The sequence below is a fragment of the Schistocerca americana genome, chromosome 11 (genome assembly GCF_021461395.2).
Source record: "Schistocerca americana isolate TAMUIC-IGC-003095 chromosome 11, iqSchAmer2.1, whole genome shotgun sequence".
Taxonomy (NCBI): Eukaryota; Metazoa; Arthropoda; class Insecta; order Orthoptera; family Acrididae; genus Schistocerca; species Schistocerca americana.
In genome coordinates this window covers 197946566-197963110 of record NC_060129.1, presented here as the reverse complement: position 1 = coordinate 197963110, position 16545 = coordinate 197946566, and the positions used below count along the sequence as shown (strand labels likewise).

Genomic DNA, 16545 nt, shown 5'->3' with positions numbered 1-16545 from the left:
CGGTATAATTTTTATCTGAGGGAACGAGTGTAGTGCTGCGAAATTCAAAGTCCCGCTACACTGAACCTGTCCGGTACTTTACCTACACCCCTCATCCTTTCCCTCCTCTCAGAAGGAGCCACTGGCTCTGAAAGCTCGCTAATTTAAATACCTCTGCACACGTGTTCTCCTGCCACCACTTGGCAAGTAGATTTTTTATCTATCCAATTACATTATATTTTCAATTTGGGATGTGTCTGTCACAGACAGCACTACACGTTACAAAATGAACACGTACAAATATAATACTCAGCTAGCAGCGAATGGAGCAGACGGGCACGCCACACACCCAAAGAGTCGACTTCGACGAGAGAAACTTTTAGAGGTGCCCAAATTTTGCTATCTCGGAAATAAAATTAATGAAGGAGGAAGATGCGAGAGAGATGTCGTAGCGACGACTGCACAGAGAACACTGACATTCTATAAAAAGTAACAGTAGCAAATATCTGAAAATATATACTTTAAGATCGGGAAACTAATTCGTGAAAAGCTAATTGTTGGTGTGTTTCCTGGTGTTCGGTCATGTTGTTTTCATTTTACGCACAATATTTTGACAACAAGGTCAGATGCCACATGGCGAGCTGTTACAGGTACTACAATCTTAATAAATTTAGTACCGGACCCTACGTCTTATCTAAAGTGGAACTTCAGTCCCAGTTTATTAGGCTTCCTGACACCTTTATTTTGGTGCACTGTCCCTAAAACTGGCATTGTACCCCTGAACCAATATCATCATCTGAGGTAATATTTGGCAACAGTCTATTTGATCAATTATTTTAATCATGTCTGTCACTGACGTTCCTCACGTTTCTCCAAAATTGTTCTAACAGTACGTCCCGTGTAAGACACGACACATTCACACAGAATGCAGTACACACCTGGCTTTCACAAATCCGGTTCACCTTTTAATGTGGGCACGTGGTCAGCACACCGCTCTCCCGGCCATACGTCAGTTTACGAGAGCAGAGCCGCTACTTCTCAGTCGAGTAGCTCCCCAGTTTGCCTCACGAGGGCCGAGCGCACGCCGCTCGCCGACAGCGCTCGGCAGACCGGACGGTCACCCGCGCGAGTACTAGCCCGGCCCTACAGCACTTAAATTCGTCGATCTGACACCGACGACAAGTAAGCTGAACACTTAATAGTCCGCACTGAGAAAACCTGAGACATCACATGAAAAGCTGTTCGGAGAACAATTGTGTCCAGGGGTGAAATACGGACAACTGGGGTGGCAGAAATGAAAAGATTACATTTCACTGAAATGTCGTGTTACGGGAGACTGTACGTCATGCAGGATTACACAGTAAAAAATGGATGTGTCTCGCAGCCAGTAAATGAAAAGATGTATAATAAAGAAAAATGAAAAAAGAGAATCGTGGACCACATTTTAGGGCACGACCCGTCACCAGAAATTGTAGCCGAAAAGACGGTCGAAGGAAGGAATTGCTGCGGCAGATCGTCTACAGTCAGGAGGTGGCAGTTATGCCGAAACAAAGGAGAGAACACGGTGAAGCGACGGGAACGGACAGTTGCGACAACGTAAAGCCTACAGAAGAGACACTCACTGTGGTCGGAGTCTTCACTGGCAGATACGTCATCCGGGTTGGCGTCGGGCTCCAACTGTGTCGCCTTGGAGGTGATGATCTCGTTCTTGTGCGCCTGCACCATGTGCCTGTTGCGAACACTCTGCTGCTCGAACCTGAGGCACAACCGGCAAGTTCTGTTACTTTTTATTTATTTATTCATTCGTTCGTTTATTTAATTTGCATGCAACCGGTGAAATTTGTGGCTTCTGCAATACTTAAATAACGGTAATGCAATAATTATGGCTGAAATATATGAAACACAAAACACCTTGGGCCATCTTATTACTATTTAACATATTTATTACTGTGGTGTGTGTACTGTACACACACCATCGGATTATTTGACTTGTCGCTCTAGGCGAGTGTCAGCAATGTGTCTCGTGGTCTTACCGTGGCATGTTTATCTTCTGCCGTTAGGTCAGACGATAGAAATGCCACTTGCACGCTTAGAGTAGCAGATTGACGCTGACCAACTTTAAACAGAAGTTGATTAATTTTCACACACATTTATTAAAATAATAACAAGCATAAAAATAACTTAACTTGGTTCTGGATGCTATTTACAATTGACAATCTGAAGTTCCTTCGGCCATGGTACGTTAATCTTATTCTCACATATCTCTGATACTTGACAAAGTGTCTATACATTTATCTTCATGGCTATGTACAGGAATATGATAATCTTATTGGGCGCAAACTGACACTTGACTATAGACTGGTACAGACTAATGCAGACTGACAAATCGGAGGTCTGTACACTCGTTATAATACCTCGAGCGCTCATGTATCACTGCGCGAGTGTGATCCACGAGAAGAAAAGGTTCTATGTTAGTAGCAATCTCATTGGCTGCGAGACATATTAATACGCGGATCGGCGGAAGCAGAATTTGGTCCGTCTCTAAGACAGCGCCATCTCGTAGTGCGGAGACGGACGAGCGCTGCACCTGTGCTGTTGTGCTTAGCGGGGCGCGCTCTAGTGGGAAAGTTGTGTACACGTTGACTACGCGGAACTATGTACACAACAATTACCCTAAACTTTCTGTGCTAGTGCTTCTAACTGAAAGGTCACATCATAATACATCAGTTTTCCAAATCAACATTCTATCAAAGAATATGAAAACTTTTCTCACACAGGCTAGAGATATTGGCCTCAGTATTGCTCGATTTGCACATTATCTACCCATATTTTCAAAAAAATTTTACAAATTGGGTAACCTAAAGTACTCTGTTACAATTAGGTGAAATATTTTCATTTGGTATACACAATTACTCATGTGGCTCATGTTTTACCACCAGGAGACAATTTGAGCACAAATTGCCATCCAGATACCCCTAAAATATTTTTTCATTTCCCCCGTCATCTTATCTTCAAGTAAATGCAAAGAATCTATAACTCTGTAGCATTACCGCGGCCAATTTTCAACTCACTTAATACTGTCAGCAAAAGAAAATGATTTAGATTTTCTTCTGGACCGGTTCCCTCCAGAATTATTTCTGTGTGTTGATAAGAAATGAAACCAAACTGTTGAACATCACCAAGAGGAATACATTACTGATTGTACTTTTCTAGCACCCTACAGAACTCAGTAACGCTGTCGTCTGTAAAATCATTCACTGACAAACAGTAATAAGCTCTATCAAACTTCTGGCTGTTCTAAGTTGACGCAAACACAGAAGTACTGTTCCAATTACTGAGAACAAATTACAAGTTGTTAATAGTTAGAAAAGGGAGAATCTGCAATAAAACATTATCACAACTGTGGGATAAGCACACAAACAGTCATCGAGGAACGCGATTACCACGCACACTGATGCACTGGAATGCACTCACGTGTTATCACAGAATACAGGGCAAAATGTCTTTGGCTATATCACTGTTTTGACACTCAGAAATATGTGAACTAGGATCAGTAAAAAAGTGTATCGGAACCAAAAAAAAAGGAAAAAGTGGGACTATCATCTTCCAAAAGTAAAATACCAGGTGGTTATAATTAAACTTTTCGTATTTAACGTGTTATAAAATGGAAACTAATTACCGTACGAGGACCAAACTTGGTAGCATTAATGTCCACAGTATAGGTTGCACAAATGCCACGCGCCATAGCGCCACTGTCCAGTTCCCAACTACAGCCACCAGGTGCCGCGGTCAGTCATCGTGATTCACAGTCTCACACACACCTGAACAGTCGCAGAGCACTTGTCGACGTGAGCTCGGATGAAAGGAGCAGGGCATTATCGGTGAAGTTCTATTATCAAAACAACAGTAATACTGCAGCTGCACTTCGGGAATATCACCAGCTGAAAGGATTATGTAAGAGCCCTCTTTCTCCACGTCCCATTTGGAGCACGACGTAGACGTTCGAATCAACTCGGAGAGCTGGCAGTCGCTCCGGGAATAGGCCGACGACCGGTCACACCACATGTGGTCGACGAAATCGCCGTCGCTACAGCGGACGACAGTGCGTGCAATTCCCGATCGTCGGGCAGTGCGCGTGCCGTGTCACGACAGTAGAACGTCCCGTGGTCCACTGTACGGAATGTGCTTCCGACCTCTGTCAAACGTTGTTCGTACGAGATCCGTACTGTACGGCAGCTCGCACCACAGGACGCATGACGACGTTTCGAATTCGCTCTCCAGTTTATCGCGAGGATTGAAGTTGACGAGGGCTGGCCCCGGACTGTCCTACGGACAGACGAAGCTCGTTTTTCTCTGACAGGTGAGGTGAACACACACAGTTGCCGAGTGTGGGGATTTTCACCTCCGGTCACTGTGCACGAAGTTCCTCTGTACAGTGAATGAGTCACCCTACGGTGCAGCTTCACGGCTACATTCACCGTCGGCCCGTTCTTTTTCGAACAGGTCGGTGCTCGAGTGTCAGAGACGTGCAGTGTGACCGGCCGGCGTTACTGTGATACGCTTCGCTAGCACGTCATACCCACCCTACAGGAGACAGACGCACCGAACTCGACAGTTTTTGGGCGAGGTGCGGTCCAACTGCTTGTTGCTCACAAAGTTCACCTGCTTCTCCAAAACACATATGGAAACAATCAAATTATCAGTCAATCATTTCCAAATGCTCGGCTGGCACGATCACCTGATCTCATTCCCTGTGATTTCTGGTTGTGGATTGGATTGTTTGGGGGCAAGAGACCAAACAGCGAGGTCATCGGTCTCATCGGATTAGGGAAGGACGGGGGAGGAAGTAGGCCGTGCCCTTTCGAAGGAACCATCCCGGCATTTGCCTGGAGTGATTATGGGAAATCACGGAAAACCTAAATAAGGATGGCCAGATGCGGGATTGAACCGTCGTCCTCCCGAATACGAGTCCAGTGTGCTAACCACTGCGCCACCTCGCTCGGTATGAGGAAGGAAGGCACTAACAGTTTAGACAAGCTAGGTATACAGGGTCAACTCCAAATCTACAGACAAAATTATGGAGATTTTATGCATACATACTGAAGCGGTGAGTTAAAATTTGTACCAAGATCGAGAATTGAACCCAGCTCTCCCGTTTACTAGGCAGGTTTGCTAGCCACCGAGCCACCTTGGCACAGCCGTTCACGCGACTGCACGGATCAGCCCGGAACTCCTTCCTCCTCGGCCCAAATTCTCACTGCCGTGCCAGTCTACTTTGAATTCACCCTTACACACAAAGACATTTACTGAGGCTCTGCACGTTCTGGAATAGCACCACAGCATCGAACGTAAAAGGGGCCTCCGGCCTGAAACTCAGGAGCAGGCACTTATACAAATGAAGTGACACAGTTTCAGAGACTTTACTTGTCTCACAAAAATATGATTTTACGTATACAGACTGAAGCAGAGAGTGAAAATTTGTACCGAGGCTCGCCGCTTCAGTCCGACTGACTGACTCCGTCACACTACGATCCTCCGAGGACCTCGGCCTCCTCAATCGCAGATTTCCAATCGTCTCTGCCTTCGGCACACCTGCGCCACCTTCTCGCTCGCACTGCTCTCGGGTCGCCTTCCACATCCGGCCGTCTCACACGTGATCGTCCTCTCCTTCTACTACCAGGATGTCCCATCACCGTCTTCTTGTTTGGGAGCGTTTCTTCTGTCATACACTGGACATCTCCTAACCGTCTTAGCCTTCCCATTTTGATTGAGGTTACCAAATCAGGTTCCTTGTACAGAGCCCTTATTTCTTCATTAGTCCTAATTATCCATATCTCTCCTCCTTTTACAGGACCAAAAATCTTCCTCAGCACTTTCCTTTCCCATATATTCAGTTTCTTCCCCAAAACTTCTGCCAGAACCCGTGCCTCGCCGCCATACACGAGAACTGGTTTGATCACTGTATTGTAGAGTGTCAGCTTTAGTTTCCTACAATGGTTCTTACTTTGGAGCACTGTATACAGTGCTCTATACGATCTGTCGGCAGCCTTGATTCAGTTCGTTATATCTGCCTCCACTTTGTTTTCTGATGTTATTGCTGAGCCGAGATAAATAAACCTATCTACTCTTTCAAAGTTGTACCCTTCTAACTGTAGATCATCTGTGTTTCTTCTATCTCTCTCAGTTACCATATACTTAGATTTTGTCTCACTAGTTTCTAAACCGAAGTTCTCGACAGCAGCTCCCAACTCTTTGAAGGGCGATGTGAATGCCTCCGTACTTCTATCACTTATTACTACATCTCACTTATTACTACATCTCACTTATTACTACATCGTCTGCATAGGCTAAAATTTGCAGAAGTCTATTGTAAATATGCCTTCTGTATTTGTGGTTACTGATCTTACTCCATTCTCTAATACCAGGTCGAACAGTACCGAGGTAACGGATCTCCCCATCTCATTCCTCCACCCGCCGGAACGATCTCGACAGACATCCCCGAACTCTAACCTGGCTTTTGCTGTTTTCCAGGGTCATCTTAGTTAATATTATTAGCTTCTCAGGAAATTTGAATGTCCGCATTGTTTTCCATAGTGCTGATCTTTTAACTCTGTCACAGGCCTAGTCTATAAAGACAAGTACTAATCTTACGTTATATTCGTAAGACTTCTCCAGCATCATATGTACTGTAAAGTGGCTAGAGGACAAATGTAAGGATATAGAAGCTTATCTCACTAGGGGTAAGATGGATACTGCATACAAGAAAATTAAAGAGATCTTTGGGGCAAAGAGAACCACTTGTATGAACATCAAGAGCTCAGATGGAAACCCAGTTCTAAGCAAAGAAGGGAAAGCAGAAATGTGGAAGGAGTATATAGAGGGTCTATACAAGGGCGATGTACTTGAGGACAATATTATGGAAATGGAAGAGGATGTAGGTGAAGATGAAATGGAAGATACGATACTGCGTGAAGAGTTTGACAGAGCACTGAAAGACCTGAGTCGAAACAAGGCCCCGGGAGTAGACAACATTCCATTAGAACTACTGACGGCCTTGGGAGAGCCAGTCCTGAAAAAACTCTACCATCTGGTGAGCAAGATGTACGAGAGAAGCGAAATGCCCTCAGACTTCAAGAAGAATATAATAATTCCAATCCCAAAGAAAGCAGGTGTTGACAGATGTGAAAATTTCTGACCTATCAGTTTAATAAGTTACAGCTGCAAAATACTAACGCGAATTCTTTACAGACGAATGGAAAAACTGGTAGAAATCGACCTCGGGGAAGATCAGTTTCGATTCCTTACAACTTATCTTAGAAGAAAGATTAAGGAAATGCAAACCTACTTTTCTAGCATTTGTACACTTAGAGAAAGCTTTTGACAATGTTGACTGGAATACTCTCTTTCAAATTCTAAAGGTGGCAGGGGTAAAATACAGGGAGCAAAAGGCTATTTACAATTTGTACAGAAACCAGATGGCAGTTATAGGAGTCGAGGGGCATGAAAGAGAAGCAGTGGTTAGGAAGGGAGTGAGACAGGGTTGTAGCCTCTCCCTGATGTTATTCAATCTGTATATTGAGCAAGCAGTAAAGGAAACAAAAGAAAAGTTTGGAGTAGGAATTAAAATCCACGGAGAAGAAATAAAAACGTTGAGGTTCGCCGATGACATTGTAATTCTGTCAGAGACGGCAAAGGACTTGGAAGAGCAGTTGAACTGAATGGAGAGTGTCTTGATAGGAGGATATAAGATGAACATCAACAAAAGTAAAATGAGGATAATGGAATGTAGTTGAGTTAAATCAGGTGATGCTGAGGGAATTAGATTAGGAAATGAGACACTTAAAGTAGTAAACGAGTTTTGCTATTTGGGGAGCAAAATAACTGATGATGGTCGAAGTAGAGAGGATATAAAATGTAGACTGGCAATGGCAAGGAAAGCGTTTCTGAAAAAGAGAAATTTGTTAACATCGAGTATAGATTTAAGTGTCAGGATGTCGTTTCTGAAAGTATTTGTGTGGAGAGTAGCCATGTATGGAAGTGAAACATGGACAATAAATAGTTTGGAGAGGAAGAGAATAGAAGCTTTCGAAATGTGGTGCTACATAAGAATGCTGAAGATTAGATGGGCTGATCACATAACTAATGAGGTATTGAATAGAACTGGGGAGAAGAGGAGTTTGTGGCACAACTTGACAAGAAGAAGGAATCGGTTGGTAGGACATGTCCTGAGGCATCAAGGGATCACCAATTTAGTATTGGAGGGCAGCGTGGAGGATAAAAATCGTAGAGGGAGACCAAGAGATGAATACACTAAGCAGATTCAGAAGGATGTAGGCTGCAGTAGGTACTGGGAGATGAAGAAGCTTGCACAGGAGAGAGTAGCATGGAGAGCTGCATCAAACCAGTCTCAGGACTGAAGACAACGACAACGACAACGACAACAACTCGCCTAGAATCTTTTCTGCTCTTCTACTTACACTCCTCGTTACAGCCGTAGAAAGGATTTTACAGAAAATATTGAGCAGAGATATTCTTCGGTAGTTCTTACACTGCAGGCATGATCCTTTCTCATGTATAGGGTAGATGGTTGCTAATGTCCAGTCCTCTGGCATTTTCTCTGTTTCCCAGGCCATTGTAATTATTTTACGTATCCTCCAAACTAATATTCCACCTCCATGTTTTATCATCTACCCCATTACAGGGTCGTGTCCGGGAGCTCTGTTATTCCCGAGACACTTTATAATTACTCTTAACTCTTCTATAGATGGTGGTTCTGTGTCCACTGCATCATCATCTCCATCCACCTCTTGTTCTTCTTCAGTTTCTTCTCTAGCCCCTACACTTCTCTCTTCACTGACAATGTGTCTGTTTGGCAGTAACACTTCAAAATGTTGTGCCAATGTTTCTATTATTTTTCCTTTCCAACTATCAAATTTCCTGACTCATCTTTCAGCACATCCATCCTTGGCTGATATCCTCTTTATTTATCCCACCCTATAAAAGAATTTCCTCCTCTGCTTATTTTCAAAGTTCTTCTGTATTTCATCCATCCTTTCCCTTTCCTCTATTCTCTTTTTAATCCGCACTAAATTCTTAGCTAACCTTCTCTTCTCTTAAAACATTGCCACATTATTTCGTTTAGGTCTCCGTAACATTTTTTGTCGAGGTCCGTTTCTATCATCTAGCGCCTTTGACGTCTCCTCGTCAGACCGTCAGTTTCTTTTCCGTTTTCCTCTTTCTCCGAGAACCTCCGTCTCTTCCCATCTTACCTCTCGCACTGCTGTAACACCAATTCGGTCTGTCGATAATTCCTCCTCGAGCTCCCTACTGGCTCTCGCCTGAAAGATTCTTCTCACAATCAGTGTTCCTATACACCAAAATTGTTGCCATCTGACGAGCCTCGGTTGTCGTAAGTCTGAGACAGTCCACTTCTCTCTGCGAATCGGTTGCCGAACAATGAGATTTTTTCAGATACAAGGGCGTCAGCACCACGATCAATCCCCAACCTGGACGACCCAGGTTTGTACCGGGTTTACTCCCTCAGGGAGATTGGTTTCACTGTGCCTCTAGAGCCCTGCCCTGTGTTGTAGGGAATTGAAAATGGTAAGGAAAAAGAAAGGACTCAGGATAGGACAGGACAGGAAACAGGATCGATAAGTCGTCGTGGGACACACCTCGTCCGGCTCCTCCACTTCGGCCTATCCGGCAAGCGTGACCCTGCCGGTAGCTACACTACTGTCGGCACAGCCCTCCGGATCCAGAACACGCAAACCTCCTCGCCCACACGGACAGTGCTACGTTAAGGCGGAGTCCCCCGAGGAGGCACCGCTTCAGTCTATATAGGGGAAGGCGGGGCAAGACGGGGAGGTGGGGTAAGACATGGAAGGGCTATAAGCTACAGTTAGAGTGCTGCCATCTGTGGATAGCTACGCCAACATCATCAATACACAGGTCTCAGTGTGTCGACATTGCTGAACCTTAGTTTCGCGGCGGTTTCTGTGAGCTTTGCAAGGTACGTACAATTGTTATACTGATTTGCAATGTTTTACACCTTTCGAGATCCTAAAACATGTCTTTCGTGAACATTTGTCCAGACTGCATATATAGCACTGAACAGTACGTCTTATTAACAGTAAACTGCTGTGTCAGTAGTCAATGTTCACTAAATAGTGATCATGTAGGCATAACATAACCTAACAGCATGGTAGGGTGCAAGATGGGGAGCTTCCCCGTCTTGCTCCTACTATTTGTCGAACCATTACGTTCTTATCGTCTCATGTGTTTACCTCGCTGCGGGTTTTGAACACGTAAATTATAAATTGAAGTTTATTCGGCAAAGCCTTCATTCATTCAGCTACGGCAGCCGGTGTGGCCGTGCGGTTCTAGGCGCTTCAGTCTGGAACCGCGTGACCGCTACGGTCGCAGGTTCGAATCCTGCTTCGGGCATGGATGTGTGTGGTGTCTTTAGGTTAGTTAGGTGTAAGTCGTTCTAAGTCTAGGGGACTGATGACCTCAGATGTTAAGTCCCATAGTGCTCAGAGCCATTCAGCTATAATGTCCACAGCAGTGAACAGGTTTTGGAAAACAGACATTTGGCCTGTAAACAGAAATGTGTTTCAGGAAAGTGATTACCTTCCCTGTTCAACTACAGACATTCATCAAGCTCACACATCTGAAATTACAGAAACGGAAGACCAAATACCAGGGATGTTGTCAATATGTAAAACACCTGAACAATTAACAACTGATGATCAAGCCTCTGTTTCATCTAACTTTCAGGTTACCAGCCCTGAAATGGTGTTAGCTATTCCAAAGGTTGATAAAAAAACCAAAAGGAAACCATCTAACAGGCTTGGAAAACCCATTGTTTTAACCGAATCTCCTTATAGGAGTGAACTATCTGAAGAAATTAAACGAATAGGAGTCCCCAAATGTGCTGCATGTAAACAAAAACTCTTCTCAAAGACGTTTAATAAACCTGGGATACCATCAAAAGGACATAATGACAACGAAAAAGAGACAAACGTTACTGACGTCTTAACCACCCCTTCATGCTCAAGGGATAATAAACTGAGGTCGAATGACAACAAGGAAGAGAGTGAATAATGTTTATACTGCTATGACCTCTCTGAAGGAGGCTGGATACAGTGTATTAGCTGCGGACGATGGGCCCACAACACTTTTGCAGGGATAGAAAGTGATGATGACGAGGCTGTCCACACTTGTGTACTATGTGAAAGTAAGAGGCCTAAATAAAACGTAATACCTTATCCTACAATTTGCAGAACCATGTTTCGAAACCTTATCGTCACATGATTTCGTTATTCCAGTCCTTATTTAAGCTTTAGAGATGAATTCATGCTAGTTCCCCATCTTACCCCGCATATGGGGGCAAGATGGGGAATTGGTAGTTAATGTTTCAAATCGAGATATTTCTAACTAAATGTAACAAGTTTGCAGGTTTCTTTGCATGCTATTGTAATTCAATGGTTAAGTAAACAAATGATAATGAAATCTACTTGAATTTGTTTATTTTTGACCCTTTTGTAAGGGTTTAAAGTTAGCTTCCCCATATTGCCCCGCCTTCCCCTACATAAAATCGTATTGGTACGAGACCAGTAAAGTCTCTGAAACTGTGTCACTTCACCGGTAAAATTATGGAGGTCATTCGGGGACATTTTCTGCATATTTTGGTATAAGAATCCACATTCCTGCGACTCGTTACAAAGCAAAAATGTGATTCTTATTTAGCCAGTTTGTCGGCCCAGTTATCTTTTGTTTGTGTACCAAAAAATACAACACGATGACCCTCAGCCGGTGCAAAGGCAGTGCAGTGTGGGAACAACTCGGCACGGCTTACCCTCCACATTCTGCGAAGGCGTACACGAAGTGCACACCGACCACCGGTAAACCTACCCACACTGCCGTTCGTCACTATTAGCTGGAAAAACAAACCGGAGACGGAACCGAGCAGTAACGAACGCGAGCTCGAGTGCGAAGAGGTAAGGCGGGCAGCACTGCCGTCGACGAGTGCCGCGAGCAGATGGAACGGCACGTACTTTCGACACTTCGGGAACATTCGGTGCTGTGCAGGTACGGAGATAAAGGGAGGTGAGAGGTCAAACAAAATGCAATTACTCTGTAAAAAGCCGTCACAGACTGTGAGTCACTCAGACACTATCTCCGAAACACGCCCGACAGAGTTCGGGTCCCCCGTAGTTTCGAATCTTTTCGAATGCACACGACAGCTAGGTATCTCCACAGAACCACTCACCGGCACTCGCAGTAGAAGCAGACGTAGGGGTACAGGACAAACTTGCCGTCGGCACTCGCGGTCGCGCGCTGCAGTTCCAACTCGGTGGGGGGCTGCCTCGAACTCAACTGCTGCCACACCCGCCTGGCGAGCTCCGTGTCGTACACGCGTCGCGGCCGGCCCGACGACGACGACGACCCGGCCTCGGTCTCGGGTTCAGATCGCGGGGCCGTCAGCTTCGGCGGCACGACTGGTGTCTGTCGGCTCCGACGGTGGTGGCTGGCGGAGTCACTGCAATCACAGATCTTACCTGAGTGCGCACTTACGTAAAAAGAACCGATCGTTTACACCCCTTTTAGTATGTACCAAGTTTGTCCTTTTTCACAAGAACAATTAAAGTCTTTGGTGCAAAAACCACACAAGTCCAAATATTTATAATTGCAATTTTGATTTATTAGATTATTAGAAGAAAGATTAACGAAAGGCAAACCTATGTTTCTAGCATTTGTAGACTTAGAGAAAGCTTTTGACTATGTTGACTGGAATACCCTCTTTCAAATTCTGAAGGTGGCAGGGGTAAAATACAGGGAGCGAAAGACTATTTACAATTTGTACAGAAACCAGATGGCAGTTGTAAGAGTCGAGGGGCATGAAAGGGAAGCAGTGGTTGGGAAAGGAGTGAGACAGGGTTGTAGCCTCTCCCCGATGTTATTCAATCTGTATATTGAGCAAGCAGTGAAGGAAACAAAAGAAACATTAGGAGTAGGTATTAAAATTCATGGAGAAGAAATAAAAACGTTGAGGGTCGCCGATGACATTGTAATTCTGTCGGAGACAGCAAAGGACTTGGAAGAGCAGTTGAACGGAATGGACAGTGTCTTGAAAGGAGGGTATAAGATAAACATCAACAAAAGCAAAACGAGGATAATGGAATGTAGTCGAATTAAATCAGGTGATGCTGAGGGAATTAGATTAGGAAATGAGACATTTGAAGTAGTAAAGCAGTTTTGCTATTTGGGAAGCAAAATAACTGATGATGGTCAAAGTAGAGATGATATAAAATGTAGACTGGCAATGACAAGGAAAGCGTTTCCGAAGAAGTGAAATTTGTTAACATCGAGTATAGATTTAAGTGTCAGGAAGTCGTTTCTGAAAGCATTTGTATGGAGTGTAGCCATCTATGGAAGTGAAACGTGGACGATAAATAGGTTAGACAAGAAGAAAATAGAAGCTTTCGAAATGTGGTGCTACAGAAGAATGTTGAAGATTAGATGGGTAGAGCACATAACTAAGGAGGAGGTATTGAATAGGATTGGGGAGAAGAGGAGTTTGTGGCACAACTTGACTAGAAGAAGGAATCGATTGGTAGGACATGTTCTGAGGCGGCAAGGGACCACCAATTTAGTATTGGAGGGCAGCGTGGAGGGTAAAAATCGTAGAGGGAGACCAAGAGGTGAATACACTAAGCAGATTCAGATGGAGAGCTGCATCAAACCAGTCTCAGTACTGAAGACCATAACAACAACATGTGTGTATTTTTAATTTCAAAATTTTATATATTGCACATAAAATACAGGGCTATAAGTCAGTAACATTGTCTTATATAATTTCTCAAAATACACACCTTCTGGAGATGTCAAACTTTGTTTTTCAGTTTTCTCAGAATGTGTATTTTGTGACTTGCCTGGTTTTTGCAGCAAACCTTTCAATTACTTATTTTACAACATAGCCACTGACCAGCATTCTGGAGGAAGTGGGAGGGGTGAGGACAAAAGTTTCAACAATGACCACCTCATTTATCAAACAGGATTTCTGACCTGCAAATCATTTCTTTGTGAATGCTACTACATTCTCATTCTCATATTCCAAAAAATACTTTCTCATTCATCAAATGGAGCCCTATTTACTTCAAATTCTTATTAAAACAGCCTCAACACAGTACTGACAAACAAGTGTATTGTGATGTGAAGATATTTTCTAAGACGAGAAGGATTGTGGTGACAAAGTGGACTATACCGACAGACTCTAGGCCTAGGTCGGATTGTCCAGCAGCAACTAGGCTGCGAACTGGCGAGGGCAATCATTTTCGGCACGAAGAAACTGTCAGTTACAGCTACCGGCTAGTCACTTCGGTTTTACATTATGCCCCAGCTGAACAATTTTTATCACTAAGCAAATACGAGGTGCGTGAAAAAAGTAACGAGACTGACAATACTGAGAGCGATCTGTCAGCACAGACCGGTGTGCCGATCCGTGCCAGAAAATCGATCCGAGCTTCAGTTCCGCACGATCCTCACGAGATATTTGAGAGTGCCACCAGTGACGTTGTTTTTTGTTGTGCATTACGATAAAGGGACTGTGGAATTTACAGCAATGTTATGCCATCAAAATTGTGTTAAATTTGGGGAATCAGAAAGTATGACCTCTGATAAGTTGAAACAGGCCTATGGGAAACATTCTTTATCAAGAGCAGAAGTTTCCACTGGCAAAAATTATTTTTGGAAGGGCAAGAATAGGTTGAAGACGAATCTCGTTCAGGGAAACCCTCAAAGATAACGACAATGCCGATTTGATTTTTTGACAGCAGAGGTACTGTGCACAAGAATTCGTTCCTCCAGGTCGAACTGTCAACCAGGTGTTTTAGAAAGTAGAAAGATGTTCTCGAAAGAATCGGGAAAAGTGGGGAACCAGTGAGACCGGACATTTCAGACGAGTGGGTGCTACAACGTGACAACACTCTGTGTCACACGGCTACTTCTATCACAGAATTTTTTACCTGTTGTTCCACAGCCACCCTCTTCACCTGATCTGAGTCCTGATGTAATTTTGGCACTCTGCAGAATATTCGAAAGAATGTGACCTACATGTTGAAGGCTCTGGCAGTTGAAGCCTTTCAGCGCTGCTACCGAGACTGGGAAAAATGACTTCACGAGTGTACAGCTGCCAGAGGGAACTACTATGAATGGGACAATATTGTTGTTTGAGGAGAAGAGAAGAAGAAGAAGAATTTTAGTGGATAAAAAGCCACTGACCAAAAGCAGAATTTATAGAATTATAGGGAGTGACACATTGTCATTTCTCTCACATTGTCTTCCTTCAATTTTTTCTAAGTCAGGATCACCAATACTGAATTTCATGCATTATTTTCATCAACAGATCTCATATAAATATGAAAAGAAAAACAAAGTTATGACAAAAGGTAAAGAGTACAGTTACGCATATGTTTGTGTCGACAACTCTCTACTAAAATAGAAGTATATTTCACTGCACAGTAGGATCATATTGCATAAAGAAATGTGTAATTATTTTGTCAAGAATGGCTGATGGGTGTACACACAAACATATTTTTTCAGCTATGGATGAAGCATTTTTTGGGGAATAATGGCACCACATCTACCAATAGCAACAGCGTATTGAAACAAGTGATATGGGAATGTGATGATAAATAGAAATCCACACTTAAAAATGCAATGTGATTGGAATGCTTACTGAACAAATGACACACGCTACACATCTACTGCAATAATCAAATTTACGCATCTCGAACCATACAGTTGATTGTGTGGGCAATGCGGAAGTGTGTACACACGTGGAGTGATGCACTGCTCTACCTACCCTGAGCCGGGTCCCTTCTCCGGCCGGTTGTTGAGGGCTCGGTCCAGCAGCCCTCCGAGAGCCGTCGAGATGTGCGTCTTCAGTCCCACCGATTCACTGCTGCTGTTCGGCGGCGCCGTCAACGTGGCGAAGTCGGTAGGCACCGCGCTGAAACACGGCAAGACTGATTTTGCTGCGATGTGCTGAGAAAAAATTCTGGCACCGAGTATACTAGACCTGTCAGAAGAAAGAGAATGGGGAATAGAGGAAAGAGTAGCAGATCTGAAGAAGATGAAATATCAACAGAGTGGCAAAACATAAAAACTGTACGAAATTTCTATGTACCCTCAAAAATCTGATAGAAAACTGTTCTGTATCAACTAGTTTTATACACACTTTTTAATTGTATATTTAATAAAGCTTTTCATCAAAGCTGTGGAACATAGCTTAAAGTAAATATTACACATAAATTGTTTTCTTAGTGATTCATTAACAGTGTGCTTCTGTGTGCTCCACCAAGCTGTCAATTTCTTTTTATTCACAATATTTCGATGAGTAAATCCAGAGGTAGGAAACACTGAGATGACTTTTGTTTCATGGAATATTATTTTGAGGTCTGAAGAACAGTAGAGCATCAAAGGGCATAGTCAGCAATGGGAGACAAGTCCGCTCCGTTCCGATGTCTCACTCCCCTACAGTTTTTGCTCTTTGCAGATCCT

General features: G+C 43.7%; 1 protein-coding gene across 1 annotated transcript in view; it reads right to left on the bottom strand.

The window, feature by feature from the left end:
* The window catches only part of LOC124554059, a 102168-nt gene that overhangs the window by 55116 nt on the left and 30507 nt on the right, over window positions 1–16545 (bottom strand). Inside the window, exons 6-8 of the mRNA XM_047128100.1 lie at window positions 15848–15994; window positions 12300–12523; window positions 1602–1735 (exon numbers count right to left, since the gene is read on the bottom strand). Coding sequence (XP_046984056.1) covers window positions 1602–1735; window positions 12300–12523; window positions 15848–15994 — 505 coding nt within the window. The remainder of the gene's footprint in view (window positions 1–1601; window positions 1736–12299; window positions 12524–15847; window positions 15995–16545) is intronic.